A 19,213-nucleotide genomic window follows, 5' to 3' on the forward strand; every position below is an offset into this window, starting at 1 on the left:
AAAGAGGCAGGAAGAATGACGACAAAATGTTCCTTCATGCAAACAAATAAAGTGCAATATTCCCTGAGAATCACAGTGAACAGTTCCTGTGGGCTTGGAGTGAGAGTTTGGCTGCATGTTCACATGCTACTGCTAACTATTATGGCTTCAAATGAAACTAATGTGATTTGGGAAATACTTAAACCTATTGATGCTGGTAAGAATTGCTGTGCATTTGTTTTACTGTTTTGCTTGAGTTGCCTCAGTGTACATTTTATTATTAGACCTATATAAACTCTTTGCAAACATGATAATTCAAATCAATTTCATACTGATTTGTAAGAATGTAACTCTTAAAAAATAATTTTCTATTTTTATGTATGTATTTTTATTATTATTATTAAACAGCATTGTTTATTTGTGGCATGCATGCAATAAAAAAAAAATTGTTAGAAACTATTTTCCCTCAGAAATTGCTTGAAATTTCACAGTTAATTACTAAGAAATGGCAAGAAACACAATGAATTAAACATGTCATCTTTTAAGTATAAAGATTTAAATACTTTCATATAAAACATTCTCCAACAATGTTTTATTTACAACTTGGAACCCCCCCCCCCCCTCCCCCAAACTCAATTATTCAATAATTATTTAATTTTTATATTATATGCTTACATTTGAATAACCTTTCCATCCAGAGAAGCTCATCCTGGCGTTCTCCTTGTCGATATTAATTGGTCTGCTCATCGGGATCTTGATTTTCCTCCTCCTTACATGGATGTCAAGACGTAGAGCTTCGGTCAGGATTGCCGGAGGTCAAAACCAATCATCAGAATCCAGGGGCTCACGTAACCAGCACTGCCACCTCAGACACTACAAGAGTCACGGCTTCGACAAGAACAGTGAATCTGTGGGAAGAGTGGTTTTAAGCGTTCACAGACAGACTTTTGTAGACCCCAATGAGCTGCTGGGTAGAAGCCCCAGCTTCCAGAACACCACGTTTCGGCTGCCAAAAAAAAAGTCTAACAAGACTGGTGATCAAACAGAGGATGAAAGCCAAACTGCATCACTTCCTAACAACACAGATCCATTTAGTGCAGAACCAGCGGAGTCCTTCTGGCTGGGGAAGGGCAGTCTAAGAGGTTTTCTACCCAGACAGAATCCACCACCTGCTTATGACAGTGTCATCCACATCTCTCAAGAGTCCTGTACCTGACTGCACTGTGATAAGAGATAAAGGACTTGCAAAGGATCGTATATAAATTCCAAAACACGGATTAAAGGTGACAAAAAGGAAAAAATATAACTGAAAGCCTTGCTCTGATTTGATAGGGATCTGATTTATCCTGTACTAACACTCATTTGCATTACTTTAATTGGTAACACTGGTAACGCACTATTAGTATGTTGCATTAACACACATTTACAAACAATAAGCAATACATTTAATAGTAATTATTAATTACAACTGTTCATTGTTAGATCATGTGCCCTCTGGATTTTATGCATTAACATAACATTTATGCATTAAGCAGACACCTTTATCCAAAGTGCCTTACAAAGGTGGAACAAGGAATTCGTCAAAAAGTCAACAATACACAATGACAAGCTTATCAGATAACTAGGATGTATAAGCAAATGCTTTAATTAACATTAACTAAGATTAATAATTGCAGTCTATAAGTATTTTTCATTGTTAGTTCAATGTATTTAATCAATGTTAACAAAGTAAACCTTATTGGAACCTTATTGATCCTGAACTGATATTTGTGATATGTGATTGTATTCAACAAAGTATCCAACAATCTTGGTCAAAGTGGCACATGGGTGCATAAAATTATGTACTTTGAAACAGTCTAGACCACTGAATGATTGCATTGCTCATATAACAGTGAGTAAATGAAAGAATATTATAAGCCTTTTGTGTATTATCTAAAGTAAATCATTCACACACTATAGGAACAGCTGAAAATACAGCAGAAGACCTCCTGGGAATCTTTTCAATATGGTATTGTTCTCTTTCCATTTCCAGAGATGAAAGTGAAGTATCTCTCCTGAGTCTTTCTGCAGTCTGTCCGGAAAAAAAAGCTCCTAGGTGCTGGTAAAACTCATTTTAACAGAAATCAACATTTACAACAGTATATAAACTGTAACACAGAAAAAGCTAATTAGTACAACAGATGAGATTTAAAAAAATGTAGTGATAACAGACTTACTGTGAGCTCTGAGGTACATCTGTGCTTTGGAGACAGCAAATGAAGCAAAAGAAGACAGTAATTGATACTCTTAAATACACTAAATTATTTTCTTTAAGCGTGGGTATTAAAACCAGCCAGGTATCAGTATTTTTTTTTTTTTTACTGGCAAATATACACTGGCAGGGACTGAGATGAAAGCCTATATTCAAGATTCAAGATTTGTATTTATCACATACATGGTTATATGGAGAGCATATGACCAGCAGTGAAATGTAAGTCAGGTCCGCTCCATGGAAAGTGCAATTATTAAAGAACACAAACACTAGAATAATATACAAAATAATAAGATATGGAAAAAGTTAAATAAAAAAATAAGAATAAAACAAAAAGCTTATCAAAAAAAAAATGTGCAGGACAGTTATACTGTAGACTTTATAAATATTAAGATGAGCAGGAATGTACAAGAGGAGAATGTGCAAACAGGATGTACAGGGTATTACATAGCAGCAATAGAGGTAAAAAAAAAAGTAAATAAAAATAAAAATTATAGAAATTAAAACTATATAATTCAAGTAACGTGCTTTAATAGTACAGTCTTTGACATTTGTGCTTTCATTTCTCAGTTAAGCTTTGCATTATTCACAGTTTCTTGCTTTTTAATTCGTATGGCATAATGAGAATGGAGACTGGTGATTAATATGAGTCCAGCTTGCCTGTACACTGCATTTGTTGTATACTATCTGGATGGGGTTGGCAGCCATGTGATTCACAGCACCATTCCGTCAGAGCGCGGGTTGCCTTCACACGCTGAAAAATCCCTCATTCAAGGTTTATTTTGCGCCAATTCACAGCATCCCACTGCATGACTTTAACTCTCTGTGGGGTAAAATCTCACATGAGCATCTGGCAACCATTTAGACGCATTGAGAGCGAGATGATCGAGGTTAGTTTGCTGAAATGATTGCTGAATTTTTCTTTTATTACTCAAAATAATTATTTTCTTGTTGGCTCATGTTGTTCTCATTTGATTTCTTTGGAATATCATAGTAATAGTGAATGCTGAATTCCGGATGGTTGTGTAATTATTTCACGAGTGTAGGTGGCAGCCATAGTTGATGGATTTATTCTAAACTGCATCCAGCTTGATTACCTTAATTACCAGCCACAGTTCTTATATAAGCAGATGCGTGAATCTAAGCTTGTCATGATCCGCTAGCCCTATAAGGTTATTTTTATTTTAATTGTGTTGTAGTTTGACGGTGAGATTATGTTTTACACTGATCTCAAATAATTGAGCCTAAGAAAAACGTAATATTTTTTATTGGAAATGAGAATAAATGCAGTTATGAAGTCTTAGGCTGGGTGTCATTAAAATTCAGCCATCATCACATCCCTGTTGCCATGACTCCTGCGAGCTGCCTCATCCTTAGTTGTGCAAATTAATCTGTATCTTTTTTTTTTTTTTTGCTTGCACGAATGCATGCTTTTTTTCTTTTTGATGCTTCGATGCATAATTTCTGTCGCGTTATTCTGAGTATAAAGAACGAATTGGAGGGGCTTTAAACGTCCTGTGACGTAATGGGGACCAATGTCAACTCAAGTGTGGGTGCAGACAGAGAACTGAAATGTGGTTTGTTCTTGCTTTTCAATCTACAAAATATATATATGGCTTTTTCTCATGTAAATATATACGTGTGTGTGTGTGTGTGTTTCTCTTTGCATAGAAATCCTGGACTACCGAAGACTGAAAGATGGTTTTGCATTATGAGGATAAACTGCAATAGGCTTTGACTTTTGATTTAGATGTAATTCACATTATTTTGTTGAACAGAAATAGAACAGACTGCATTGCTCATGATGTGCAATAGTCTCAGACTATAATGGCCTGATATTACTCACACTTTTTCTAAAGACACGTCTGCAGTTAAGTAATTCTCAGGTTGTACTGCAAATTTTTTGAACAAGCAAGCCAATATGGAGTACTCCTTCAAAGACGGAATTTGGACCAATAATGTCCAGGGACTATGAAGAGGTGAGTATTTTCAGAAACTGCATTTTGCATTCTGTTTTCAGGTGCATCAAAAGCATATGTTTGTTTTATACAAATACAAATAATGTCTAATAGTTAGTTGTTAGATTTTGCAAGTGGAATTCCATATGCATTCCTTCTAAAACTACTAATAAACTCAAAGTTTCTAATATAATTATTAGGTGTGTTTTTGCCGTTTTTATGGTATTCAGTGTAACACTAAATGGAATGTGATTTGTCCCACCACAGGCTTATATAAAGGTAAAGTGTGTGATTTCTGTGCCACTAGCAACACAAAGTTGAATTGGAAAAATAATTAAAATAATTTTCAAACTGGCTGTTAATTTTCCAATCCAACTATTAATGACTAACATTTCTCTTTGCATGTTAAATATGTATAGAGGAAGGTATTTAACATTTTAAAAGCATCTTTAATTGGACTGCAAAAACCTAAAAGCTGATTTACAATGGTGAAAGAAATGGTTATGGCATTTCAAACATACACTTTCCCTTAAATCGCTAAATTTAATTTGTACATTTTATTTGACTGTTTATCATTATGTTTAAATATTTTTTATGTAAATCACTTTTAATTACCAATGTGTTTGAATTGTGCTATAGATTAAAAAAGGCCCCCCAAATAGCACCAAAGCTGTTTTTATAAATAACTTATTTACTCCAAAAGGGTGTATAGTAGCCCCTTAAAAGTAGTACCTAATGTGTACATTTTACCTAAATGTTACGTATTAGTTCCTTATGTTCTTTTGTATAAATGAGTGTGTATAAATAAACTTGCCCTGCCTAACAACCCATTTATTGAATGATTATGCAAATTGTCTAATATAACTTTATTCAATACTGTTTTAACATGAACTCCCTCTCATCTCCCTCTATATCTATAGCCTGGTCAGTCTGTAGGGATGTTGGCTGCAGTGGAACATGGTCCGGTCCTCTGCAGTGACTCCAACATCCTCTGCATCTCATGGAAAGGGAGGGTTCCCAAAAGTGAGAAGGAGAAGCCGGTGTGCAGGAAGCGCTACTATGAGGAGGGCTGGCTGGCCACTGGGAACGCCAGGGGTGTTGTGGGTGTGACTTTCACATCTAGTCACTGTAGAAGGGACAGAAATACCCCACAAAGAATCAACTTCAATTTACGGGGTCATAACAGTGAGGTGGGAGTTTGCCTCTTCTCTTATGGTTTAAAGAATTGAATTGCAAGTTGCATTAAGTACTTGTTTCCACTTTACACCTAAAGAAAAAAAAGGATATTTACAGTAAAAAAGGCAGGTGGTTGCCAGAACTTTAGCATAAACATATGGTAGCAACATTTTACGTTTTTCACATTTAACTTCAATTTCCAGTTAGAAAAATATATTTCATTTCCTGAAATAATGTACCAATATAATTAGTATACCAAATTACTAAAATCAGATTTTTTTTAAACTTTGTTATTAAAATGAGTAAATTATACATTTAAAAACCGGCGGTAATGAGAAAGCCACATTATGTATCAAAAGATTCACAGTGCTACTGTATGCACACAAATACAAAACATTAAAATAATGCAATGCACATTAATTTACCAAATGTAATGCCTGTGTCACACAGAGAATTCTGGAAATGTGTCAGTTTTTTTGTTTATCACTGTAAATTATAAGATGATTTCCAAAAACAGTATTTAATTAAATGAAATGTCCCATTAAAACTATTACAGTTTTTCATCATATAGTAAGGGAATTTACAGCAGTATTTCTAGTCTTTAACCCTCAAAATTCTGACATTTTTTGCAGTGTATGTAATGATAAATGTGTTTAATAGGATTTAACCTTAAATGAGGTAAAAGCTCTAGTGGAGCTAGAAAAATATATTTTATTAGTTGAGCTGAAAGAACCAGCCAAATACTCCTTAACTACTGGCCATACACTTTTATTCAGAAATAATTACTTCATAAATCGAAAGAATGTGTGCATGTCATCCTGTGCATGAGTAGTATGCTCTTGCAAAATTCAGCTAGAACTTGATTCCCATGGTGCTGTTCTTGTACAGGTTGTCCTTGTTAGGTGGAATGAACCGTTTCAGAAGCTTGCAACATGTGACATGGAGGGAGGGATATTTGTGTGGATCCAGTATGAAGGAAGATGGTCTGTAGAGCTGGTGAATGACAGAGGTGCCCAGGTATGTTTTTCATTTGTGCTGAATGTCAATGTATTTTTATGACATGTCAACATTAATAAAGTTAACTATATCTTTTTATTAAAAGTGCATTGATTTACACACACTAAAAGGCCATTAACATTGTAAAGCCTGAAATATGAAATAATAGTCAGAAAAGTCTAATTAAAAAATGCAACAGTTTATATATATATATATATATATATATATATATATATATATATATGCAACAGTATCTATAAACTATCAGTCAGATGACAGAAGGTGTGTCGTAGATTGTGTACAACAGGTTTTTCAGCTAAGTTTTGAACATGTTAGATCTCATCTTAGAAATGTGTATATCAAAAACTACACAGTAAGTTTGATAGAGTTAAAGACAATTTAAATAAAGTATGGTATCATTCAATTATTTCCTTTTCCCATGCCATTTTCTCATGTCATTCATCAGTGTAGATTATTTGTTCAAAATTACTCATAATTATTATAAAACGGGACACAAATGAAGTTAGGTAGTAAATTTATTCATATATTTCAAAATCACTATCAAAAAAGATCATGTGTCTTTTAATGAAACTGGCCATTTTCGAACAGAATCAAGATGAGTAAAAGCAGCTATTATTCTGACATGAACTGATTAATGTGATTTGTCATCTAGGTGAGTGACTTCACCTGGTCACATGATGGTACACAGGCCTTGATCGCCTACAGGGATGGTTTTGTTCTGGTGGGTTCAGTGAGCGGTCAGAGACACTGGTCGTCTGAAATTAATCTGGAGAGCCAGATCACCTGTGGAATCTGGACCCCTGATGACCAGCAGGTAACTCTTTGCTGTGGCCTCCTCAAATTAAGGGAAAAATGCATTTGTTGTCAACAGGTTATTTGCAAATGATGAAATGACTTGGACCGATGCCCTTGGACCAATGCCTGAGTTTTCCTAATTTGGTGTTTGCATTCATTTAATCTCCCTAGGTGCTTTTTGGAACAGCAGATGGGCAAGTCATAGTGATGGACTGCCACGGCCGTATGCTTGCCCATGTTCTTCTGCATGAGTTAGATGGCATAGTCAGCATGTCCTGGAACTGCCCGAACTTCCTGGTGGAGGACAGCACTGAGAGCGATACAGACTCTGATGACCCTACTCCAGCTCAAGGTGCATTATACTCTTAAATAATGTCAAGTCAAATTTATTTGTTTAGCACTTTTCACAATACACAGTGTTTCAAAATCAGAAATTCTACAGAAAATCATGATGTTGATAATACAGGTCTTTCTCAAAAAATTAGCATATTGTGATAAAAGTTCATTATTTTCCATAATGTAATGATAAAAATTTAACTTTCATATATTTTAGATTCATTGCACACCAACTTAAATATTTCAGGTCTTTTATTGTTTTAATACTGATGATTTTGGCATACAGCTCATGAAAACCCAAAATTCCTATCTAAAAAAATTAGCATATTTCATCCGACCAATAAAAGAAAAGTGTTTTTAATACAAAAAAGTCAACCTTCAAATAATTATGTTCAGTTATGCACTCAATACTTGGTCGGGAATCCTTTTGCAGAAATGACTGCTTCAATGCGGCGTGGCATGGAGGCAATCAGCCTGTGGCACTGCTGAGGTGTTATGGAGGCCCTGGATGCTTCGATAGCGGCCTTAAGCTCATCCAGAGTGTTGGGTCTTGCGTCTCTCAACTTTCTCTTCACAATATCCCACAGATTCTCTATGGGGTTCAGGTCAGGAGAGTTGGCAGGCCAATTGAGCACAGTAATACCATGGTCAGTAAACCATTTACCAGTGGTTTTGGCACTGTGAGCAGGTGCCAGGTCGTGCTAAAAAACGAAATCTTCATCTCCATAAGGCTTTTCAGCAGATGGAAGCATGAAGTGCTCCAAAATCTCCTGATAACTAGCTGCATTGACCCTGCCCTTGATAAAACACAGTGGACCAACACCAGCAGCTGACATGGCACCCCAGACCATCACTGACTGTGGGTACTTGACACTGGACTTCAGGGATTTTGGCATTTCCTTCTCCCCAGTCTTCCTCCAGACTCTGGCACCTTGATTTCCGAATGACATGCAAAATTTGCTTTCATCCGAAAAAGTACTTTGGACCACTGAGCAACAGTCCAGTGCTGCTTCTCTGTAGCCCATTTCCTGCACACGCCTGTGCACGGTGGCTCTGGATGTTTCTACTCCAGACTCAGTCCACTGCTTCCGCAGGTCCCCCAAGGTCTGGAATCGGTCCTTCTCCACAATCTTCCTCAGGGTCCGGTCACCTCTTCTCGTTGTGCAGCGTTTTTTGCCACACTTTTTCCTTCCCACAGACTTCCCACTGAGGTGCCTTGATACAGCACTCTGGGAACAGCCTATTCATTCAGAAATTTATTTCTGTGTCTTACCCTCTCGCTTGAGGGTGTCAATGATGGCCTTCTGGACAGCAGTCAGGTCGGCAGTCTTAACCATGATTGCGGTTTTGAGTAATGAACCAGGCTGGGAGTTTTTAAAAGCCTCAAGAATCTTTTGCAGGTGTTTAGAGTTAATTAGTTGATTCAGATGATTAGGTTAATAGCTCGTTTAGAGAACCTTTTCATGATATGCAAATTTTTTGAGATAGGAATTTTGGGTTTTCATGAGCTGTATGCCAAAATCATCAGTATTAAAACAATAAAAGACCTGAAATATTTCAGTTGGTGTGCAATGAATCTAAAATATATGAAAATGTAATCTTTATCATTACATTATGGAAAATAATGAACTTTATCACAATATACTAATTTTTTGAGAAGGACCTGTATCTTAATATCTTCATGCATTATAGTCACATTTAGCAGATTAGGGCCGGGCGATAATATAATATACATTTTACAATGATACAAGCAATCAAGCTGTTGAGATACAGTATAATGCCCTAAGTGAGTATTCTGTATGTATACAGATAATGTTGGACATACTTTTAAATCCAATTTTATATAAAAAGCTGGTTGATAATAGTTACATTTTGAAGCTAAATACAAATATTTGTTATCTAGTACATACGGCTAAATGTTAGTGTACTAAATAGACCTATAAAACTTCTTCCATGGTTCCCTGTAGCGATTTTATTACTTTTTTTTATTTTATTTTATTTTTTTTACATCAGTGCATTGCAAGCATAATCCATTAATGAAAGAAAAGTGAAGCCTTAAAGTGTTTCTCCAGAGTGTTTTCTAATGTAAAGGACCATAAAACCCGATGTTATACATTTGTATTGGATGATGCAAGGCAGTGATGTGTGTTTAACTTTCTAAACTATAATACCATGTTTCCTTTCAAGTGCAAAACCTCAAACCACTGCTCACAGTCAGCTTCATATCAGGAGACATTAGTTTGATGAACAACTACGACGACCTTTCACCTAACATTATACGTTCAGGACTGAAAGGTAAAACAGTGGTCTTTTTGCAATTAAATGACCAAGTATGTGTTTTATTACTGCTACTGGATAATTATTAACAGAATATTCAGGTTATTTTTGACATAATGTGCATCTGCGGCATGCTGTTGATTAAATTTTACAATTGGAAGTTTGGCAAGCGGGACATATATTATGTATAAAAATTAAATAAAATATTTCAAATAATAAATAAATAAATGCTAATTTTAAAATGTGGCTATTTTTCTTGGTTTAGGAACTTCTGGTTATGCCTACAAAGTAATTCAGTAAAAATCACCCAACATCAGAGTTGATCCTCTGTGACTGAGCCACACGTTTTTTTGTTTTGTTTTTCAGATGTGGAGGTACAGTGGTGCTCTCAGGGAGACCTGCTGGCAGTGGCCGGGATGGAGAGACACGGCCTGTCCTCTGACTCAGCCTGTGCCTCTCTAATGAGGAACGCCCTTGTCAAGTTTTACAATGTCCAAGGGGAACATATATACACTTTAGAAACTCCAGCCCAAGTGAGCTGTTACCAGTCATCATTTAACATTTGAGCATATGTACATTAACGGTCAAAAGTTTTTTTTAAACTTTTGAAAAAAGTCTCTTATATTATCAAGTTTGCATTTGCATTTAAAAACAGTAAGAAAATTTTTTAATATTGTGAAATACTTTAACAATTTAAAGAAACTGTGTAAATTTGAATATATTTTAAAATATTATTTATTACTGTGATTCCATTACTCTAGTATTAAGTCTTACGTGATCCTTCAGAAATCATTCCAATATGCTGATTTGGTGCTGAATTATTAATAATGGTTCTTATTATTATCAATGTTGAAAACATTATTTGCTGCTTAATATTCTTTGGAAACTGTGATACATTTTTTCAGGATTCCTGGATGAATAGAATGTTAAAAAGAACAGTATTTATTTGAAATAGAAATCTTTTGCAACATTGTAAATGTCTTAGTGTTACTTTCAAATGATTTAATGCATACTTGCTGAATAAAAGTATTAATTTATTTTTTCATTTCTTCTATTTACCAAACTATTTCCACAGTTTATTATGGTTTCCACGAAAATATTGAGCAGCAAACATTGTTTTCATCATTGATAATAATAAGAAATGTTTTGTTATATAAACTACAGCGTACATTAAATTAGAAATAAACTATATATAATATAAATATCTTTTGGATTTAGAGGCCAATCACTACGATTTGCTGGGGTCACAGGGACTCGCGTCTGTTTCTGGCCTGTGGACCAGCCCTGTATGTAGTGCGTGTGGAGCATCGTGTGGCCAGCCTGCAGCTTCTGTGTCAGCAGGGCATTGCCAGTGCTCTTAAAGAGGAGAGAGATGTGGGAAAACTGAACATGCCTTCACTCCTCTGTTCCTATGTCACCACTGCTTTCATTCCAACTATCAAGGTACAAAAGAAGCAAGTGAAGTTTTTGATGTATGCTAATATATGCATTGAACTAAATGCAGAATCTTTTTCATCACACCAGCCACCCATCCCAGATCCGAATAACATTCGAGACTTTGTGAGCTATCCAACAGCAGGGAATGAACGTCTGCACTGCACTATGAAACGTTCAGAGGAGAATCCAGAAGCAGGAGGCCCCTGTTACACCCTCTATCTGGAACACCTGGGAGGTTTGGTGCCTATTCTCAAGGGTCGTCGCATCAGCAAACTGCGACCAGAATTTGTCATTATGGACCCAAAAATGGATGGTAAAGCAGGTACTGCCATATGCACTGTTGCTGATCATGTGTATTGCATGCTTAAGCTTTATTTTTTAAATGCATTGTCTTTTTTTGCCTTGAAGGCTGGTCTTTAATTTGATGTAATCTTGTCTTTCAGATGAGGTCTGTGTAAATGGCATGATCTCCTACATGACTGACAGTTGTAACTGCTCAGACTCCAGTGATATTGAGTTAAGTGATGAGTGGGTTGGGCGAAAATCGCCCAAACTTTCTAGAGGAAACAGGTCTCCTAAGCTTCCTAGGTACTCTAAACATATAAGGTACTGTTGAATATGAAATTCACACAAAATATTATGATGCCTGAAACTTTAAAGAAATGTTTGTTCAATCACAACCTTGACAAAGTACAATACAGTAAATTTTTGAAAAACATAGATTACAAATCAACAACTTTGAACTTGATAGGAAATACAAAATTTTATTTTGTTTCATATTTGTTTTGTTCTCTAGAATTAATATGGAATCAAGAAAGTCTCCCAAACTTACCCAAACATCTCAAGAAATGTCTAGGTCTCCTAGATTACCAAAGAAGCTCCCAGTTCGGTCTCCGAGTCTTACTCGAAGAGAATTTTCAGTTGATGGCTTTAGTGAGGTACTTTTTACTATTGTACTAGTGAAATTTTATTTGCAAGCTAACTTTGAGAATAATTTTATATTAATCTTGCCTAGAATTGATAGGGTAAGTGTCTGTATTTATTGCCTCTTTCTACTCATTACTGAGTAAAGCATTTGTCACATTTACTGCAGCATGACCTCAGCAAACACCTCATTTTCTTTAATCTCCTGCTTTGCTTAAGAGAAATGACAGAAAACCGACTTTAACCTTGAATGTTTTCTATAGCTATCACTAAATTTGCTTTGCAGCATAATTACTTGGCCCAGGTTACCTCTAACATTTGGGGAACAAAGTTTAAGATTGTAGGCCTTGCCTCATTTTTGCCAGCTAACTTAGGAGCAGGTATGTTGTCAGCTTTTGTTTTCAAATGTACAGTTTCACATAATTATTTTAAATAATAATCTTAATGTTTTAAAAATATTTTTGACAAATGTTGCATGGTGTTTCAGTTATTTATAAAACTAGTTTGCTGCACCTGCAACCTCGTCAGATGACCATTTATTTGCCTGAGGTGCGTAAAATTTCCCTGGATTTCATGAGTCTGCCAGTCTTCAATCCCAATGTGTTCAGTGAAGATGAAGATGATTTACCTGGTAAGAATCAGTAGAACATTTTTGTTCATTTTGTCTCTGTATAGCTTAACTACAACAAGTAAAGAAATGTCAGAAATCAATCTCAAAATGTCCTTGCTTATTTCTAGTTATGGGACCCTCTGGAGTGTCAGCCGACAATCCTCCTTGCACAGTTAATATCCCCATTGCCCCAATTCACAGCCCTGCTCAAGCCATGTCACCTACACAGAGTATAGGTCTAGTCCAGTCTCTCCTAGCCAACCAAAATATTCAGCTTGATGTCCTTACCAATCCCACTGCCACCGCCACTGCAGCAGCGGCAGCTGCAGCAGCAACAGCAGCAGCAGTATCTAATGCAACAGTATCTGAACATAGTCAGGACACTGTGGCAGCACAGCACTCTGTGCCAACTAGATATTCTAACCCTGGACAGGTGGTTTTCAGCGGACAAGAAATAAGTAACATCCTAAGTGGAACTCTTCCTCCTCCTCCACATCATCTGCCACAACAACCCCAACAAAAACGTCAGCAACAACAGCAGCAACAACAAGACCATCAACAATCAAAACATCAACAACCACAGCAGCAGCATCTGAAATTGCAAAATCAGTCACAGCAGCTGCATCAACAGTCACAGCAGCAACACATGCAACATCAGCAACAACTGCAAACACAGCAGCATCAGCAGCAACTGCAACAGCAGCATCATCAACAACAACAACTGCAACAGCAACATCTACAACAGCAACATCAACAGCAGTTCCAACAACAGCTGCAACAGCAGCATCAACAACAACAACTACAACAGCAGCATCAACAACTACAACAGCAGCATCAACAACAACTACAACAGCAGCATCAACAACAACTGCAACAGCAGCATCAACAACTACAACAGCAGCATCAACAGCAGCTGCAACAACATCAACAGCTACTGCATCAGCAGCAAATTCAACAACAGCAACTGCAACAGCAGCAGCAACAGATTCAGCAGCAAGTGCAGCAGCATCAACAAAACATTCATCAACAGCATCAACAACAATTCCAACAGCAGCAGCACCAGTTGCAGCTTCAGCATGAGCAAATACAGCAGCAGCAGCAACAAATGCAACAACAGCAGCAACAAATTCGACAGCAAATACAGGAAATGAGGCAGCAGCAGCAACAACTTCAACAGCAGCATCAACAAATACAGCTGCAACATCAACAAATGCAAAGACAGCATCAACAAATGCAGCACCAGCTTAAAATGCAAATGTCCCTCCAACATCCACCTTCAGGATATGCTACTCTAACTCTGCATCAGTTACAGCTGATGCCTCAAAATCTTCATCCAGACCAGCCATCAGGCAGAGGAGAACAAGTGCTCCCTCTTAAGATTCCCTCACGACCACAGTCATTTATTGAAATTGACACTCTTGAGGTACAGGTGCGTAAAGTAAACCCTCCACCACCTTACCCAGGTACAGTCGTATCTGCTGCAGCTGCCACAGCCACTACGGGCCCACCTGGTCTTCTTGTTAGCAATGAGAACGGCACTACACTGTCAACAGATCCATGTTTAACTAAGGATGAATTCTCTCTTCACCCAGTTGGCCTTCAGTACCCAACTCCACTAGGCTATGAAAGAATCACTACTTTTGACAGCAGGGGAAATGTCGAAGAGGTATGTCGCCCAAGGAGACGGCATTTAAGGAACCAAAATGCCTACAGGATGCAAGGAATGGGCAGCTCCGCCACATTGAAAGTAACTTCATCTGAGAACAAGAAGATCCAGTTGCCATACAGCTCAGCAACTCTTAGTCGCCTCTCAGTGCCTAGATATTCTATACCAAGTGGAGACCCACCACCTTATCCTGACACATCTAACCAAATTAACACAATCAGAAGTCCTACGCAAAGGATTGAGAGCAATTTGATTCATGCCACTTTGCGCCGTGATCGTAGGGAACCAACCCTGAAGGTTTCTCAAATGGTGGATACAGAGAGGACTTTACCAACTAAATCCAAAATGAACAGTTCCCTCACACTCTCCTATCAGCCAAGGATACCCACAGCTCCGTATACGTGCACTCAGTGTAGCAGTAATAGCAGCTGCACTAGTGTAAGTGTCACCGGTGGTGGCACAAACAGCAGCGGAATTGCTGGAGGAACTGTGGTGAGGCAAGACTTCCCACCTGGCAAAGGGGCCCAACACAGCACAATAATTGTGCACTCCAAAAGTGCCTCGCCATTAGCCTCTCAGTCCTCTTATAACCTCTTAAGTCCCATTGACAACAGTAGAGACAGAACTGTCTATGTCAACTCTGCCTTTACAGAAGATGAGACACCAAGTCAGCAGTGCCATCTTGAAAAGTCAGTACGGCATTTAACACTTGGGGATGTCAATTTGACAGTCAAACTGCCTCCACCTTACCAATGGGATTCACCTGCAGCAGAACAACTCTGGATACCTCAAGAGCAAAATTTATTGCCTGGACCTCCAGGACCACCTCATAAGCCACCCCCATTTTTACTCAGTCCCAATTCTATGACCCTCCCTTCAGCCTATCAGTTATCCCTTTCACCCTTCCCATCAGTTGTAGGACGTGGTGGACCTCAACTACAGCCTTTGCAGAGTCCTGCACAATCTTGTGGCCCCAATGACACAGTAACATCTAGCCCTTTTAGCCAACCAGACTCAGCTTTAATCTTACCCCCAGGTTATCCCACAAATTTGACCAATCTAGGTTGTTGCACTCTGCCTCCCATGTACCCAGGGACTAGCTCCTGCAGCAACCTTCAGCTGCATCCAATGAGCTTGCATCCTTGGAGCACTTATAGCACTTGTCCTCCCATGCCAGACCATTCTGCCACATTGCCCAGTAAGACCCTTCAGGTCCTGGAGAAGCCAGTTCTCTCTCCTCCTCCAGCAACTCCACCTCCCCCACCTCCTCCTCCTCCTCCTCTACCTCCTCCACCTCCACCCGTTGAGCTCTTGAACCATCAGAGTACTTCTGAGTTGATTGCAGAATCGGGAGAGAGCTTTCAGGATCAGTCCTCTCTCAATGAGAGTCCACAAGGAGCAGAGAGGTTCAGCAAGAAGGGACGTAAGAGACTTGACAGTAGGGCAGAAGAGGCAAATATGTCTGGAGTCTCTGAAGGGAAATCCAAAAGAGAGAGTCGCACACTTTCTGACTTCAATTCCCTGATCTCCAGTCCAAGACTTGGCAGCAAGGAAAAGAAGAAACCTAAAGGGCAGAAAGAGCCATTGAACAAGGCCAAGAAACTGAGTAGGACTTCCAATGAGTTCCAGGATAGCTCTGAGAGTGAGCCTGAGCTCTTCATCAGTGGTGACGAGTTGATGAACCAAAGCCAGAGCAGCAAGAAAGGATGGAAGAGCAAATGCAATCTGCGTACAGCAAACGAACTTGAGGAAATCAAGTGCCGTAAAGCTAACGAGAGAGAGGATCGTAGTCTTGGCAGCCAAGGCTTTGTCTATGTCATGGCCAACAAGCAACCATTGTGGAACGAAGCCACCCAGGTTTACCAGCTTGACTTTGGAGGACGGGTGACACAGGAGTCAGCCAAAAACTTTCAGATTGAGCTTGATGGACGCCAGGTATGTGATTTTTTATTTATTTGAGAAACCAGTATGAAAACAATATTTTTGCAGTTCCCTTTTGTTACTCTATTGGCAAAGAAATTAAACCTTTAACAAATATGTGCTGTACATAATCAATAGCTTTGAGCAGTGGTTTTTAATCCTAATCCTGTGGACCTACTCTTCTGCAAATTTTGCATGTCTCCCTTATTTAACACATCTGATTGAGATCATCAGCTTTTTAGGAGAGAACTCTATGAAATGCACAGATTAGGGAGACATACTGTACAAAATTATGAATCACTGAATTTGAGTAATATACATTTACCCTGCATCTAACCCATTATTCTTTATTACAGGTAATGCAGTTTGGCAGAATTGATGGCAATGCATATATCCTGGATTTTCAGTATCCATTCTCAGCCGTACAGGCATTTGCTGTGGCCTTGGCCAATGTAACTCAGAGACTCAAATAGAAAACCTTTCCAGCAATCTTGTCCTTGAGTACAAATGGACTGAAAAATAATTTTTTAATTGCAGATTGTGAGGAAAAATTCCATTCTCTGCTGCCATATTGTATGCAATGCCGGTTCGTCACCGAGAAATCTGGTCACTCTCAGGCAAAGCGTACACAAGATGTAGATAGATGGTCCGACAATAGATTTAGTGCTTTAAAGCAGCCGTTCTCATTTCCAGTCCTCGCGACCCCCTGCTCTGCACATTTTGTATGTCTCTCTTTATTAACACACCTGATTCAGATAACCAGCTTGTTAGAACTGAGCTCCGTGCATTGACTGTGTTCCGATTGACATAGTCCCTACAAAGTGTGCATTGATCCCTACTCCCTGAGCAGGGGATATCTGTTTACTGTTGAAGTTTACTTCATTTCAGAAATTCATTCATGGATTTGTGCTGCGCAACATCTTCACACACAGACAAGTGTGACATCATATACCTCGGTAAATAAATACAATTTAAATTAACTTCAATGCACTCTGAATGGAACATATATGTTCGCTTCAAACTGGAATCATGGCGGATTATCCTGTAATGTCCACTTCATAGGGTACTTACGTTCGAATAGAAAAAAACATTTGAAGCGATAAGAGAGACATACAAAATGTGCAGAGCAGGGGGTGTGAGGACTGGAATTGAGAACCGCTGCTTCAAAGTTCCTTTTTGATAACAGAGCTTCAAGCTGATTTAAGGTTCCTCCTGAAAGGTGGTACACATCTGAAAAAGAATAATTGTGTATTGATGGAAAATTATTTAATTTAATTCACTTTTATTGATTTTTTTTCAATGTATTTCATATATATATATATATATATATATAATGGTGTGATTAATTACAAAATCTGTGATGAATATTAGACTGTGGGCTTTGTTTCCTTTTTCTCTTGATTTCCCCATATCCTTTTGTGTTTGTATTTGAGACTTATGTGGCAAATTTTGATTTCCTATATATAATCATTGTGAAGTAATGGATTTTGACTATTGTCTGTGGTCAGCAACCAACGAAAATCTAGAGAGGAAGAAAAAAGTTTGAATATTCTGATCTCATGATTCACTTCCATGAAGTGAAACAGAGGTAATAAATTCACGTTATAATCATATTTCCCGAATTGTGGCACTATAATGAATGCATTTTTAAGGTTTAAAAATCATTTTAACTTGAAATCTAACTTTTTCTCCACAAAATGTCTTATGTTATATTGCATCATTTGCACACTGTTATTGCAGTATCTCAGTAATGTCATTTTTGAATGAATATTTGCTTTTTTAATGTTAACAGTAACAGAAATCAAAGTTTGAAATTTTTTTAATTGCTTTCAAATATATACATGGAAAAGTGCTGTAGTTAGATGTACTTAAAAAATTTATTCATATTGTCCATGACACTTTAGTACGAACTATATAGTATGCATTAATTTAGCCAAAAATGTCTTATATCACTATATGAATTAAACTTAACACACTGTATATTATGCAATGAATGGAAACGAAATTAAATAGAAAGTTTCATAAAACTAAATGAAAAAATTTCTCATTCTTAAGTTAAATAGTCAGCTCAAATTGCTTAGTTTGATTTATGTAAATGGACATCTTTTATTATATTTAATAATTGGTTTCAAGCTAACTGACTTGCTTGTTGTTGCTCAGTTTCTGATGTTTTCCAGTAATTTCATCAGTTTTTATAACATTTTTGTTGTAAACCAAAAAGTGGTTCAGAGTGGGTTAGTGTTGATATGGTTGATGTTTTAAGCACTTCTTGATTATTCTTGATGTTGTAAGGTTCAATGATTTGCAGTTGCAATTATTTCTAGCCATTTTGTACTGGGATATTCAGGCCCAGATGAAATTATGTGGAATGTGAGGCTGTGCTTTATTGCTTAATTATTCTAATGTACATTTACCAAATGTAATTCAAGGGTGTCAAGGAAAAGCATTAGAATGTGTGTGCAGAATAGACTTAAAGTCACTAAATAAAATCGAACTAAATTTTTGAAATTTGTGTCGATTATTCATTTTAGTGAAGTCATCTCAATCTCATTATGAAGGTGTTCACATTGATGGATTAAGGTTTTTGGACATATTAGTAAATTCACACTTGCCTCAGCTTTGATTTTTGATTTGAAACCAACCAATTCAAAGTTTTTTGTTGCTTTTTTTTTTGTTGTTGTTGTTTTCCCCACTTAATAGTGTCTTGGGAGTTGGGATCATCACCTATAAAAGCAAAGTCAACACAACCACTGAGAAATTCACAGGTTTGAAAAGCAGTGCAACTATTTTGTTACTGACCTCGAGATGGCGCATGTTCGCATTCCAGAGTTTTCCATGTTGGAATCTTGAGTATGATTCATGTTAGC

The 19,213-nt window shown here is 37.5% G+C and overlaps 2 protein-coding genes across 5 annotated transcripts; both read left to right on the forward strand.

The window, feature by feature from the left end:
* The first annotated feature begins 75 nt into the window (after window positions 1-75).
* LOC132111321 (myc target protein 1 homolog) lies at window positions 76-1,743 on the forward strand. Its single transcript, XM_059518517.1, has 2 exons — window positions 76-196; window positions 678-1,743. The coding sequence occupies exons 1-2, from the start codon at window positions 124-126 to the stop codon at window positions 1,193-1,195; spliced, it is 591 nt and encodes a 196-aa protein (XP_059374500.1). The 5' UTR covers window positions 76-123; the 3' UTR covers window positions 1,196-1,743.
* Window positions 1,744-2,041: 298 nt separating this feature from the next.
* LOC132111320 (tubby-related protein 4-like) lies at window positions 2,042-18,854 on the forward strand. 4 transcript variants are annotated; one of them, XM_059518512.1, is made up of 16 exons: window positions 2,042-2,080; window positions 3,902-4,209; window positions 5,109-5,378; window positions 6,253-6,381; window positions 7,034-7,195; window positions 7,348-7,528; window positions 9,700-9,807; window positions 10,156-10,322; window positions 11,008-11,232; window positions 11,314-11,548; window positions 11,670-11,832; window positions 12,023-12,164; window positions 12,437-12,530; window positions 12,638-12,781; window positions 12,889-16,361; window positions 16,703-18,854. In XM_059518512.1, exons 2-16 carry the CDS (start codon window positions 4,189-4,191, stop codon window positions 16,817-16,819), a joined length of 5,631 nt encoding a protein of 1,876 aa, XP_059374495.1. In that variant the 5' UTR covers window positions 2,042-2,080; window positions 3,902-4,188; the 3' UTR covers window positions 16,820-18,854. The 4 variants fall into 4 exon arrangements, with proteins under 4 accessions (XP_059374495.1, XP_059374497.1, XP_059374494.1 ...); XM_059518514.1 differs by lacking the exon at window positions 2,042-2,080 and adding an exon at window positions 2,927-3,120 and having other exon boundaries at window positions 11,670-11,814; XM_059518511.1 differs by lacking the exon at window positions 2,042-2,080 and adding an exon at window positions 2,928-3,120.
* Window positions 18,855-19,213: the final 359 nt, after the last annotated feature.

This window comes from Carassius carassius, chromosome 31 (assembly GCF_963082965.1).
Source record: "Carassius carassius chromosome 31, fCarCar2.1, whole genome shotgun sequence".
NCBI classification, from domain to species: Eukaryota; Metazoa; Chordata; class Actinopteri; order Cypriniformes; family Cyprinidae; genus Carassius; species Carassius carassius.

Coding starts and splice junctions, on each gene's coding strand:
- LOC132111321 (XM_059518517.1), top strand. CDS start 124: ATGCTACTGCTAACTATTATGGCTTCAAATGAAACTAATGTGATTTGG. Junction 197..677: donor ACTTAAACCTATTGATGCTG/GTAAGAATTGCT, acceptor CTTTCCATCCAG/AGAAGCTCATCCTGGCGTTC.
- LOC132111320 (XM_059518512.1), top strand. CDS start 4,189: ATGTCCAGGGACTATGAAGAG. Junction 11,549..11,669: donor AAAAATGGATGGTAAAGCAG/GTACTGCCATAT, acceptor CTTGTCTTTCAG/ATGAGGTCTGTGTAAATGGC. Junction 12,782..12,888: donor AGATGAAGATGATTTACCTG/GTAAGAATCAGT, acceptor GCTTATTTCTAG/TTATGGGACCCTCTGGAGTG.